Consider the following 13,813-nt stretch of genomic DNA (forward strand, 5'->3'; position numbering starts at 1 on the left):
GCAAAACTCCCCTCTTCCTGTTAGAAAGCCAAGATTTAATCTTTACTTTGTGTTACAACCAAACCAGCCCATAGAAACATGAAACTGCTTGAACATTGATTCATCTAGCTCAGTACTGTCTGCCACACTGACTGGCAGCAGCTCTCCAGGCTAAGGCCTTTGCCAGCCCAAACTGGGACTTTCTATACACAAGATGTATAGCTCAGTGACTAAGCACACATTTGCTGGTACAAAACTTCCAAATGTGAAGAAATTATGTATTTGGGTGAAATCCATAAATTCTTTCTAGGGGGGGTTGTTTTAATCAGAAAACATATTTTATAGCATTTATGTTTTTTCTAAAATTTGCCATAAAAGGTTGAAAATGTGAGGGGCAAAATATCAATAAGCATGCTCAAAATTAATCACAGCTCAAAAATATGAGTTATGTGAAGTGTTCAATAGTATAGATGAAACTGAAAAGAGGTGCAAAATAATATCAGAGTACCATAGTCTCATTCTTCACAAAGAAGCGTAACTGAAGAAAAAATGTTGCAAATTTAGCCAGTACTGTAAATGGAGGTGAAAACAGAACCTCTTTGGAAGGGATACGTCTAGTGGTACAAAACAGGTATAAAGCTCCATCTCTGATAAGCCTAACCTAAGCATGAGACAAATTTAAAAACTCATTGCTAGATAAACTTGCCTGGGGATTGCAAAATTTGATTTCATGTTCTTCAATTTGCGGCAACACTGTAACATTCTAGAGTTACAGGGAACTCTTCAAGAATTAAACATTAAAACATGGTAAATCTCTTAGCCAGAGAAAAAGCAATGATGCCTTTGGTACCCTATCAAATCCAGCAAATGCTTCATTTGCAAAGTCCATGAGAAATGAGAGAATGTTCAACAGCTACAGGCTCTCTTCAAAGCATCCTACTATACTCCCAAGAAACAATCACAATGAACAAGGAACTTCTGAATAAATCTGTTACAGAAACAAATGACCAGTACGTAAATGATATAAGACACAAGGAATTCTTTAGTCACATAGCAACAATACTGTCTGCTATTGGAAGAATGTAATCGTGTAAGCATTTTCTTAGATGGTTGCAAACTGCAAAGACATCTTGATTTAAAAAATAAATAAATACATAAGATGTCTGAAGTATAGGAAGGGTAAACAAGCAAACTCTATTTTTCTTAAGCTCCCCTAGAAAGACTACAGTAGTGCTAGGATACAGTCCATTCACTCTCTCTTTTTTGGGCAACCATTCCATTTTCTGTACATCCCAATTCCAACTAGTCATTTTCCTGATTGTCTTGCCTGCTTGCTTGACAATCTAGGTCTAACGTCATACAAAGCTTCCCCCAGTGATTGAGGGAAATTCAAGCAAGGAAACTGTTATATTGTTTGGGAAGTATTGCAAAGGAGGGCCAACCTGTCAACTTAACTTACAGAACTGAAAGATGTTTGCTTCACTGTCAGATACTGATCTGGAGAGTATAATGGACTTCTACAGGCATGCAAATTGTAGGTATCAAATGGTGGCAAAGAAATTGCACAGAAGAAGTCCATCAGACCACTGGCCAGTTAAACTCCAGTCAGTTAAAGAGAAGTCTCAATTTATAGAACATCAGAACCAGGGCCTGTGAGCTCAGAGAAGCAGACTGGTGAAGAAATCTGGCCACAGCAACATACAAGACCAGAGTTTTTCCACAATAATGTCAGCCAGTAACTAAGAAGAACATAATACCCAGCAGTCTTGAGCCAAAGTCACTTGAAGACAGAAGGCAAAGAACCAAAGGAGAGGGACGGACTGAAATGGATGTCTTCAGAGTCCAGTCCTCTGAAAGTGGTGCCAGAATTCTTGTCAAAATGGAGAGGTCATGGGGCAAAAGAGGAAGCAATGGCCTAACGGAATCACAAATTGTGTGGTGATCAAGCTTGATGTGTGCAGAGCGTGAAAGCCAGAACTGAGAGTGGAGACTGCAGACCAAGGTCTTCAAGTCTGACCAGGGTGGAGCTTAGTTTAAGGTTAACTGGCTGGAGGAAGAATTTTAAAAGTAGAGATAGCCCCCTCACCTTAGTCATTTTTAAAAGCTAAAGAGCCCCAAACTCTTTAACCTTTCCTTGTGAAGAAGCATTTTTTACTGAGAGTGTTTTCTTCTATTTAGCAGAGAAAAGAACTGAACTGTCCTGTCCAGTCCAGGTCAGCACAGCACCCTTCCAAAGGCTATTCATGGTGACACTCTTGTTTCTCTTCTATTGTAAGCACCTTTGAGACGGGGAACTTTCCCCCCACCCCCATTCCTTTCTCTCTTTCCTTTTGCTATGTAAACTGCTTTGAAAACTTTTGTTGAAAAGTAGTAATATTTCTAGGGTTGGTGCTCCAGTTGGTCACTTTGCTTTTTTCCCAGCTGTAGAATATCCTTGTTTGAGATAAGGCAACTATCTCTCTCTTCATGAGCTTCTTTGATTGGGAGGTTGGCAGCCAACCAAAACCAGCCACCGCCATAGATTGATTATTTATTTATTTATTTATTTACTTATTAGAGGCATTTAATATACCGCACACTCCGAAGACTCTGGGCGGTGTACAGCAACAGGCAAACAGGCAACATTAAAAATTACATTACATTACTAATTTAAAATTATTGAAGAACTACCTGGAAACAGAAAAATGAACTACAGGGCAAAGGCCTGGAGAAAAAGAAAAGTCTTCAATAGCGATCTGAAGATCGGTAAGGAAGGTGCTAGCCGGATCTGTAGGGGGAGAGAGTTCCAAAGCAGCGGGTAGCAACCAAAAAGGCCCTTTCACAGGTCCTAGAGCCCCAAACATCTCGGAAATCAGGGACCGACAGAAGTAGTGGTGTGCCCGAACCGGTCCGGCGGCCATTCCAAAGAATGGCCGAACTGCTGGACCAGTCCGGCCCTGCCTGGTTCGGGTCCGGGTGGGGGGTATGCCCTTAAGGGCGGGAGGGCTTGCTTAGCCCTCCCGCCTCCTTGCCCCCGCCAGTGCCCGTATTTCCTAGTATAGGGGCGCTGGAAACCAGCCGCCCCCCCCCGCCGCGGCGGCGGCGAAAGAACTCCCCAAGCCAGCCCTCCCTCCCTCCCAGCTAGCTGGCCGCCCGCCCGCCCTCCCGCCGGCTCGCTCACCGTTCACCGTATAGAAAACGAGAGGAGCTCCGGCACAGAGCTCCTCTCGTTTAGAAGGCCTCCCGCAAAATGGTGTTTTGGGCGCGCGCATGCATGCGCGCGCCGCAAAGCACGCCGTTCGCCGGAGGCCCGGTCTACCCGCCGGGAAAGGGCCGGGTAAACCGGGCCTCCAATCGCTGGGTAGACCGGGCCTCCGATCGCCGGAGGCCCGGTCTACCGAGCGATCGGAGGCCCGGTCTACCCGGCCCTTTCCTGGCGGGTAGACCGGGCCTCCGGCGAATGGCGTGCTTTGCGGCGCGCGCATGCGCGCGCGCACGCAAAACACCATTCTGCGGGAGGCCTTCTAAACGAGAGGAGCTCTGTGCCGGAGCTCCTCTCGTTTTCTATACGGTGAACGGTGAGCGAGCCGGCGGGAGGGCGGGTGGGCGGCCAGCTAGCTGGGAGGGAGGGAGGGCTGGCTTGGGGAGTTCTTTCGCCGCCGCCGCGGCGGTGGGGGGGGGGCGGCTGGTTTCCAGCGCCCCTATACTAGGAAATACTGGCGCTGGCGGGGGCAAGGAGGCGGGAGGGCTAAGCAAGCCCTCCCCGCCCTAAAAACAAGGCCCCCCTTCGGTGCCGGTCCGGACTTCTCCGGACTGTGCACATCACTAGACAGAAGGGCCATCTGAGCTGATCTAACCGGATGGGATGTAATTGGATGGGAGAAGCGGGTCTGTAGGTAGTCAGGCGCCAGGCCCCGCAAGGCTTTGAAGGTCAGAACCAGGACCTTAAATTGAGCTCAGAAGTGAATAGGCAACCAACGCAATGACTGTAGGAAAGGTGTTACCCTGTCATATTTTCTGGTACCCATGAGTAGACGAGCCGCTGCACTCTGGACCCGCTGCAGCTTCCTGATCATCCTCAAAGGTAACCCTAGATAGAGAGCGTTACAATAGTCTAAACGGGAGATAACAAGGGCATGGGTCACTGACATTAATGCCTGCCGGTCAAGGTAAGGGCGTAATTGGCGAACCAGATGAAGCTGGACAAAAGCACTTCTGGCCGCAGCTTTCACCTGCTGCTCAAGCAGGAGGCGCGAGTCCAAAAGGACCCCCAAATCACGAACAAGCTCTTTTGAGGGCAGTGCCACCCCATCTAAAACAAGGTTCACATCCAGCTGTTGGCCGTTACGAGGGCTGAATAAAAGTAATTAAGTCTTAGTGGGATTCAGTCTGAGCTTGTTTTGATTCATCCACACCTTAATAGCTTCCAGGCAGTGAGTAAGCACGGAAACAGCGTCCCCAAAATGGTCTGGGATAGCAATATATAGCTGAGTATCATCAACATATTGATGAAATCTCACTCCAAACTGGGAAATGACCTGACGCAGCAGCTTCACATAGATGTTAAAAAGGACAGGGGCAAGAACTGAACCCTGGGGAACTCCATAAAGGAATGTCCATGGGTCAGAGCACCTGTCCTCAATGCATACCGACTGGACACGCCTGCTAAGGTAAGAACGAAACCACTGTAAAACAGTACTACATTTTTTGTTCTGCTGGACCATTTAATCTTTAGTATTCTTCTAAGACACCACAGCTCAAAGGCTTCCAGTTTCTCATGGTTCTTTCTTGATGGTCCAGGTTTCACATCTATAAGCAACTATAACTGTACATAATATTCCAAATTTGGCCACACCATACATGTTTCTAAAGGCATTACAAAAATAATTTCATTTTTAATTCCTTCCCCAATAATCCCTACCATCAAAGTTGCCATTTTCACCACTACTGCACTGAGCTGACAATTATTTTTTTTTTTAGGAGCTGTCTGTCATGTCCTCAAATTCTCTTTCTTGGTTAGTTATGAACAGTCAGAGTACATGTGAACTTACTGAAATTTTAGAAAAGTAATCAGGTGACACTTTCTAAGATCTGGGAAACTACCACCCTATTCAGCAATTGTAGGACTTCCAATGAAGTGCAGAATTCAGTTCAAGACAGATGTTAATATGATAAAACGTATTGTGGTGAGGTGAGCTACAAAAAAAATGGATATAATTTGCAATAAGGAAATCATAAGATTTCGTGATAAAATAAAGTACTTCAGGCCTCAACAAACTTTAATTGACACTAGGAGTCAATCCAAAAATTTAGAAGCCAGACTGCTCACTCTCAGCAATACCTTCCTTGGAAGGACAAACTCCCCGCTAGGGATGGGCCCGGACCGGGGTGGTTTGGATTGGGGGTGGGGGGTCACTTTAAGAGCGGCGGGAGGGTTTACATACCACTCCCGCTGCTTTCCGCTGTGGCGCCGTAATTTGTAGAGTAATTGGGGCGGCAGGGCGCGCAAAGCATTACTGGGAGTTTTGCAGAGCCGCAGTGAGGGAGGGGCGGCAGGGAGGTATCCTGCCGCCCCAATTACTCTACAAATTATGGCACCACAGCGGAAAGCGGCGGGAGGGGTAAGTAAACCCTCCCGCCGCTCTTAAAGCGACCCCCCACCCCAGTGCCGGACCGCAGTGTGGCGGTTCCATGCACACCCCTACTCCCCGCTGTGCTTTGCCTCCTCATTATCACATCCATCGGCTTACTGTTGGTCCATCAGCTGCCTATACTAGACAGATGTGACCAGGTGATGGAGGCAGTAAGGAAGGAGAGGCAGGTGGCTCCATCTTGCTCAGATGGACCAAAGCAACCAGAAGGAGTAAGGAGCAACCTGCCCTGTCTTGCTTGCACATTCTTCTTTGTGATCAGGCCATCCATCACCTGGCTCAAGTGCCATTCTTAAATTTCCAGGCACATTGGCAAACTGGCACCTGGGAACTGTAAAGTCCTGAAATAGTTTTAGCCTTAACAAAAATAAGATGGGGGAAGAGGGAAACAGGCTGCCAGTTTCCAACTATTCAAAAGAACGTTAGTAAAGGGAACACAACTTTTATGCTAGGAAAAGACAAGAACCATCTATTTAAAATTTGTTACCATGCATGTTCACACTGCACACATGCATCTATGCTTCTGGACTAACTTGAGGAAATCTTATCCCCAGGCTAGATAAGACGGATGACAGGGTGAGAGAATGAAGTCTTTATCAGCCTATAGAGGTTTGCCAGGTGTTAGAATGTGGACAGAGACAGAGAATGTGGAGAAAGAGATATATAAATTAAAAGGAGCTTTTGGGTGGGGACTAGGAAAGATGTTGTAAAATACAAAATGTCAAAATAATAATAATTAAATAAATAAAAATTAAGAGCAGCTTTGATACCTGTCCTAAGTCTGCTGCAGTGTTCCCTCTAAGGAGTGCACACATGTGCATGCTCACAAGTTTTTTTAATGTCCACTCAGTTAATTTTAGATCCCACTCAGGTTGAATCAGGAAGGCCCCACTCTAAACACACCTGTGCACACAGTGCCTTGATAATGCCACCCAGAACAAAACTCATTGTGCACAGAGATGAAAAAAATTAGAGGGACCACTGGTCTGCTGTTTCATGTACAAAGTTAAGATGGGTGAGGAAGATTTGGAGGATCCCACCTGCAAAGGTTTTTCCAAAATGGAGGGCAAGGAGTCATAGTGAAATTCCTGTTCCAGGGTCTGTTGCAATCTGCATACCCATGGATAGCAAAGGGGAGAATTGGGTTTCTGGGCAGTCAGAACTAGTTGTGGGAAGTCCACATAAGGAACGGTACAGCCTCAGCAGTCTATTTCACTCTTGAGTCTAGGGGCTTGCAAGCTGTTGAACACACAGATCCATCCATGACAGGCCCACACAGAGAGTGCCCCAAGGACCGAGTTTCAAAAGTGTTCAGGACAGTCCAGAGTCCCATGCAAGGAATTCTCAAGGGCAATTATTTCAGCTCAGCTCAGACCTCATGTCCACTGTTCCAACTTATGGACTCAACAGTCACATATGATTCAGCTCAAGGGAAAGAGTGAGTCCTTAGCCAGGCAGGCTCTGGAGCAGAAGGCAACACAGATCACCAAGTTACTATGACAAGACTTCAGCAGAGTCCTAACCAGAGATCAAACACTGAAGTTCTGAAGTAAGGTTTGCTCCTGTGTAAAGCCCCAAAGGTGGGAAAACTTTAAACTACAAAAAGGGCAACGGGGATTTTGAGGTACTTTGGAAAGGGTAGGGGCATGGCAATGGCTATTTGAAGGAAGCACAAAACAAAAGGGTGGTATTGTGCCAAATCTATACAACTGATTTGGGATGTGAACTTGATTGCATTCAGGGGTGTTTTTCCTTATTTCTCAATGGTCTCCTTAACTTTAAGGACTCATCTGCTATGTCAAGAACTCTGCGCAATTAAGAATGTAGAAAATTCAGTGAGGGTCATCACCGTTTGCTTGGCAACTTGTGCACTGGTTCAGTATTGGCATGGCTACTATGTGATTAAGACAGCGGTTAGGTTTTCCCTCCCATCACCAAAGCCATTAATGCTTTGCTTCCTTTGCTTCTATACAAAGTCAGACTTTCTCAAAGAGGAGGGAGAAAGCTAACTGAAGAGGCGGTCAGACACAGGGACTAGTTGTGGCAAGCCCACATAGGGAAGAGTCCAGCCTCAATAGCTAAAGGATATTACTCTCGAGTCTAGGGGCTTGCAAGCTGTTGGAATACAGCTTACAATAAGGAAAAAAATTATTACTATATAATTTTTCCTTGATTGCAGATGTAAGATCACCAGTTATATACAACCAGTGCTAACCTCTCAAAGGATTGTATATATTACCAACCATTATAGCAGTTTTTCTCCCAAGCAAAACAGTAACCATGTTTGTTTGTTTATTCAGTGTTTATACTGCCCTTCCTAAAGTGGCTCAGGGCAGTGTACAATAAAACACACATAATAAAACAATTAAAAACATTTGAACCAGATTAAAATTAAAATGATATATCATTAAAAGCCAGACTAAAAAGATGGGTCTTTAAGACTCTCCTGAAGGCCTCCAAGGAAGATAATCCTCCCGAATTCCTGGGGAGCATGTTCCACAACCTTGGGGCAACAACTGAGAAGGCCCGATCCCAGGTTGCCACCAGATGAACCCGTGGCACCCGAAGATGGACCCCTCCTGATGATCTTAATGAGCAGTGGGGCTCTTGTAGAGAAAGACGATCTCTCAGGTAACCATGTTATCACTAGGGATGTGAAGACCAGTCTGGCGGTCCAGTCCGGAGGTTCAGGGTTAAACCAACCACCCCTCCCTCCGGTTCCGTCAGGACCGGAACCAAACCTCTGGACAGGTCTGCGATTTTAAAATGGCCACCGTGCATGCGCAAATGACCTCTGAGAGGCCAGAGGTCATGCCAGGCCTTGCAGAGGCCAAGTACGCATGCACGGTGGCGGCAAAAATGGCCACCACGCACCTTTATGGAGGCCCGAAAGGGCCAAAAATACTCAAACTTACCCAGCCACGGTGGTGATTTGAGAGGCCAGCGGGGGGAGGGGGAACCTTCATGGACTGCCCCCCGTGGCCTACAGGAAGCCCCCCCGAAGGGGCTACAGGTATTTAAAATATTCTTTAAATAATTTTTAAAAAATCACGGACCCCACCCCCGGACCGGGGGGACAGGGGTTCGATGGGGGCCGGACTGAACTTGGCCGGTCTGGTTCGAGTACAGTCCGGACTCAAACTGAACCAGGCCAGCCAGTTCCATGCACACCCCTAGTTATCATGGCATTAAGGAATAGCACCATATTTACAACCAAATACTACTGGCACGATGTCACCTCATACTAGCTTCACAACCATTCCTTCAACTATAAGCAATGGCATATCCCCAGTACTACTCTTATGACTGTGCATCAGTATAACTGGAAGCACACTGATGGGCAATTTAAAAAACATACCATCCACCTAATGGCGCAGCAGGGAAGTAACTGGCCTAGCGAGCAAGAGGTTGCCGGTTCAACTCCCCGTTGGTATGTTTCCCAGCCTATGGGAAACACCTATATCGGGCAGCGGCGATACAGGAAGATGCTGAAAGGCATCATCTCACACTGTGCGGGAGATGGTAATGGTAAACCCCTCCTGTATTCTATCAAAGAAAACCATATGGCTCTGTGGTCACCAGGAGTCGACACCAACTTGATGGCATAACACAAAAACAACTATTCTGTTATTGCAAGAACTTTATAGGCCCTAGAATAGAAAGTTAACAGTAAACTAAGCTGCTTGGAAAGGCTGTCTTTGAAGACTTTCAACTATGCTGTCCAAGCATAAGCTTTCAAACTCAATGAGCCAATGGATGTCTTCCAACTTTAGAGCAGGGCCTGACAAATCCCAGACACCAGGGAGCCCTGGCACCTAGATATTTAACCATGGTGCCTAGACTAGATATGCAGAAGCAGAGGTATGTAATAAAATCTTTATTTGTCTAAGGGAGCCCTGATTCTGTTCTAAAAATGTTATTCGTAAAAGTGATAAAGAGAAGCTCATTTGTTTTCCTCCTCCACAATGTCTGTCACTTAGACCGGTAATTTTGTCAAGTGTCCACTGTCTGGCTCCTCAATTTCTGGACTGGCACCTAGATCCAAAGAAAATTTGTCAAGGCCTTCTTTACAGCAATAGTCAAGATACACTTGAAACTCTTGGATGGTGGGATGCGCACATGTGCTGTGGTTTGCTTTTAATACATACTAAACTATCATGAGCCATACAGGTAATAAGTTGATATAGCTGCAAAAACATAAATTGACCCTAAATTTAAGCCCATTGTTTATACCATTTATTATTTTAATTATGCTTCCCCTCCCAGCAGAGCCCTTTGTGAGCATAACACAACATACATGACTACACGATCTGAACCACAACCTGACCTGAAATGTAAACAGAAACAGTCAGAAAACAGTCTGAGACCATTGTTTTAACTTAATCTGCTAGGTAGAAAAGATTTCACCATAAAGCTCCTATGACTGTGATCCTAGGTACAATCAGAGGGATTTAAATTCCACTCAAATGAGTAGGATTTAGGGTTCAAAATAAATTCTCAGATATCAATGTGTATTGTGTACACAAACGTTTGTTTAAAAAAGTCCAATAAAGACTACCACTGTAATACATTATTGACATTTAACTGCGTGTAAAATACCAACCTGTCATCTTCTAACTAGGCCTTTTAAGTAATTACTAAGAGGTACTGCACCCACCCTTATGCTCTACATGCTTGTCCCATTCTTTCACAAGTCACACTACTACAATGCTGCACAGGTCTCACTCTCCCTTTTATTTCTAAACACAGAATATCAGAGCTGTGCAGGACAACATTATGAAGAGTGCATGCATGGCCTTGAAAATCAAATGCTGTTGAAATGGCTGCTCCTGAGGCTTCAGTCACATCATCTGCCCCACTTGAACTCTGTTTGCAAGGTCCTCCACTATTGCATGCAAGCTCTCTTCCTTGATCTTTGTAAGGAGAGCACACATATCTTACACAGCAAACATTTTGCACTGAGACTGCACAGACAGGTGCAACAATAGCATATTGCTATTTATCCATAGTCAGAGAAATATAGGAATGCAGAGATGGGTTGTATCTATCTAGACAGAAATCAGAAAGAGGAGCCACAGCGGTGTGCTATGTTTCTGTAGTGGGAGGCACGGGAAAATATTTCAGTTCCCATCTAACTTTCTACCACAAGAGTGCCCACATGTAGAAGCAATTTTGGCACTTAGCTGAACTCTGTGGTTCTTCATCTGCTCTCACACACAGTAACAAAGTATGCCTTGAAGATTATGATTATTTGTACTTCCAATTACAAGGTTATTTTCTAACTCCCTTTAAAGCTAGAAAAAAACACAATGAAGACAAGCCTGCAAAGCACTAAAGGTATAGTGTGCCGTCAAGCTGATTTCGACTCCTGGCACCCACAGCGGTTTTCTTTGGTAGAATACAGGAGGAGTTTACCATTGCCTCCTCCCGCATAGTATGAGATGATGCCTTTCAGCATCTTCCTATATCGCAGGCAGCTGCCAAATATAGTACCAGCGGGGATTCGAACCGGCAACCTTCTGCTTGTTAGTCAAGCATTTCCCTGCTGCACCACAGCCCAGCATTCTGATGCTGGATATGCCTCTGGTTCTCTCTCCTTGAGACTTGCAGAATTACTAGATTTTTATGGCTATGCCAAAAAAAAAAAAAGAGGACTGAGGACCAGTGGAGATGCATATACAGTACAGTCATCATAATGCTGCATTAGCTACTAAAGAATGACAGAGTACATCTGTGTTCTATATAAGAACAGTTGTGCATGAGTGGCAGGTTCAGTTTAGTTTGACAGTCAGTGCTTGCCCAGGGTCATTTTTTACTTACCCCAGTAAATATAGCTGCAGAACCCAATAATGTCAATTGGCCATAATAGGAGTTACTAAGTAGAATTGAACCATATAAAATGCATCTTAAACATCAGTAGAACCTACCCCAAGACATGCACTAGATATATCATTCTAAGGCACTGTTTTCATTTCAAAGAGGAATAAATGTTGTGCACAGGCATGCAAAACATTCCATGAATACCATCCTCATCAATGTTTGTCTACCTCAGAAAAAAAAACCCGAATAAATTTTTCAAACAAAAATCTTTGTTTAAAGGGCAGGTTATTATAATCCTCTGGTGGAACAGTGAGTGAACTTCACTTAGGTTTCTATTCAGGAAATTTACTTAGGGTTAATATAAATCTTTGTGTAAGCTTAGATTTATTTAGCCAGCTAGCTACAATGGAGAACACATTAATTGGTGAGTCATATGCAATCCATTCACAGTTTACAGCAGCATTTACCCATGTAAATTACTCTAAACCAAAAGGAATAGAGCAGTCAAAGGGATTCACTAGACATTACAGTTTGGAATATGGTCCATGCATGCTGTTTCCCATAAAACAGTTGTCCCAACATTAGCTGGGAGCTGAAAATCCATCAGCTGATTCATAAACCATGAAACTTACTGGGTGACTCTGGGCCAGTCATGTATCTCTCAGCCTAACCTACCTCACAGGGTTGTTGTGAGGATAAAAATAACCATGTATACCGCTCTGAGCTCCTCAGAGGAAGAGCAGGAAACAAATGTAAATAACAAACAAACAGCCTCCCCTTTTCACCCACTATTAGCAATGCTGAATCTTCCAAGATTCCACTACACCCACTTGATATTCCATTTCCTAAGCATGTTTACTTGGAAGCAAAGCCCCACTGAGTTCAACGGAGTTATTCCCAAGTAAGTATGCACAGGATTGAATCTCTGTGCATCATCTAGGCTTTTCACTGAACGTTGCTTTAGCCCCACTCTAGATTCTATAATGCACGGTTGGCAGCGACATCATTGGAGCAGCAGCTTTAAATACCGCAACATTGTGATAGATCAGGTATTGGGGCTGGGAATAAAACAGCCTCAAGATGTCCTATCGGGTCACATGTCATGTGTCTTCATCAAAAAACGCTGCAAGGAAAAAGCACTTCCTCCCCCTCCCTCCTGTTAGCGCACGCGCGCACAGAGACAAAATGTAAAGGCCGCTCCCGCCTGCCAAGTGGTGGATTCAGAGCGGGCGCGCACACAAACACACGCAAACTTCTACTCCCTTTCTCTCCTCTTCTCCCCGCGCCTGGGGATGACCTTAAGCAACCGGGCCAGGTCTCCTCAGCAAGCTAGGCGGGCTTGGCCCTGTAAGGCAGTTTCTAGGCCGCTGAGGCTTCGGGGTGACGAGGTGCTTCACGGGGAGAGGACGGGAGCGAGCCCGAGGTGGGGCCCCGAACTTCTGTGCCGCCCCAAACAGCAGCAGCGCCGCTGCAGCCCACACGCCCGGCCCCAAGGGAGGCCGCAACTGGCACGGGAGTCCTGCTGGTGACTTTTCCCTCCTCCGAGCTTCGGCTCAGCCCTGGCCCGCGTCCTCCTCCCTCACGCCGTTCGGAGCGAGCTCGGCAGGCACTGACCCCCAGCCCCCCCCGCACCCACCCCAAGCAGGCCCGGCCCGGCGGCTTCCCGCCCCGCGCCCCCTTGCCAGGCTCGATCCCCACCTCCTGGTTGAAGGCGTTCACCGCCTCCATGTTGCTGCTTGGCGGCCTCTCCTTCGCGCGCGTGAGGGAGCCCGTGGGTGGAGGTGGAGGGACGTCGGTTTCGGCTGCCTCCCGCCTTCAGGGCCTCGGCGCTAACATGTCCGTTTGGCGGCGGCCCGCAGCATCTCGTTGGTAGAGTCTCGGTGCAGATTGTCGCTCCCAGCGGGACGGCAGAGCCCACGCCGCGAACAGCACCCTGGGATAGCACAGGCCTCCCGGCCTTGCGCCACCCATAAGAGGGAGGGGGAGGGGAGGGACCGGAGAGCGGAGGCTCTCAAACGAACGACCAAGCGCGCGGCGGTGCCGGAGACGGAGCACCACGTGACAAGACTCCCGCTTCCCCATCCCCTCCGTGCCGGTCTGAAGCTGGCTGTAGCCTGGCCGCGCCTAGGAAATGTTTATGCCGCCTTGTCCTCTTCGCTTTACCGGAAAGGGAATTATAAATAGAATCGAAGCAAAGGCGAATGTTCGTCTGCAGAATTCAAGCGATTTTCCTTAGTATTCCTCATTTTCTACGGCTTATTATCCCACAGAAATCAATACTGATTATAGGGACGATTTGGAAAGCAGGACGTGGCTGCCGGTCAGTAATTTTGTAATTCGAACCTGGCCTGGATTCGTACCGCGGAACTAAGTCCTGCACACCC

The 13,813-nt window shown here is 46.4% G+C and overlaps 1 protein-coding gene across 2 annotated transcripts in view; it reads right to left on the bottom strand.

Annotated features, from left to right (window-relative positions):
* The window catches only part of SCAF4 (SR-related CTD associated factor 4), a 75,821-nt gene extending 62,400 nt beyond the window's left edge, over nucleotides 1-13,421 (bottom strand). The window contains exon 1 of one of the 2 annotated variants that reach the window (XM_053304519.1): nucleotides 13,128-13,421. In XM_053304519.1, coding sequence (XP_053160494.1) covers nucleotides 13,128-13,157 — 30 coding nt within the window. In that variant the 5' untranslated portion in view covers nucleotides 13,158-13,421. The remainder of the gene's footprint in view (nucleotides 1-13,127) is intronic. The other variant, XM_053304518.1, reaches the window with a different exon arrangement.
* Nucleotides 13,422-13,813: the final 392 nt, after the last annotated feature.

The sequence above is a fragment of the Hemicordylus capensis genome, chromosome 3, assembly GCF_027244095.1.
Source record: "Hemicordylus capensis ecotype Gifberg chromosome 3, rHemCap1.1.pri, whole genome shotgun sequence".
Taxonomy (NCBI): Eukaryota; Metazoa; Chordata; class Lepidosauria; order Squamata; family Cordylidae; genus Hemicordylus; species Hemicordylus capensis.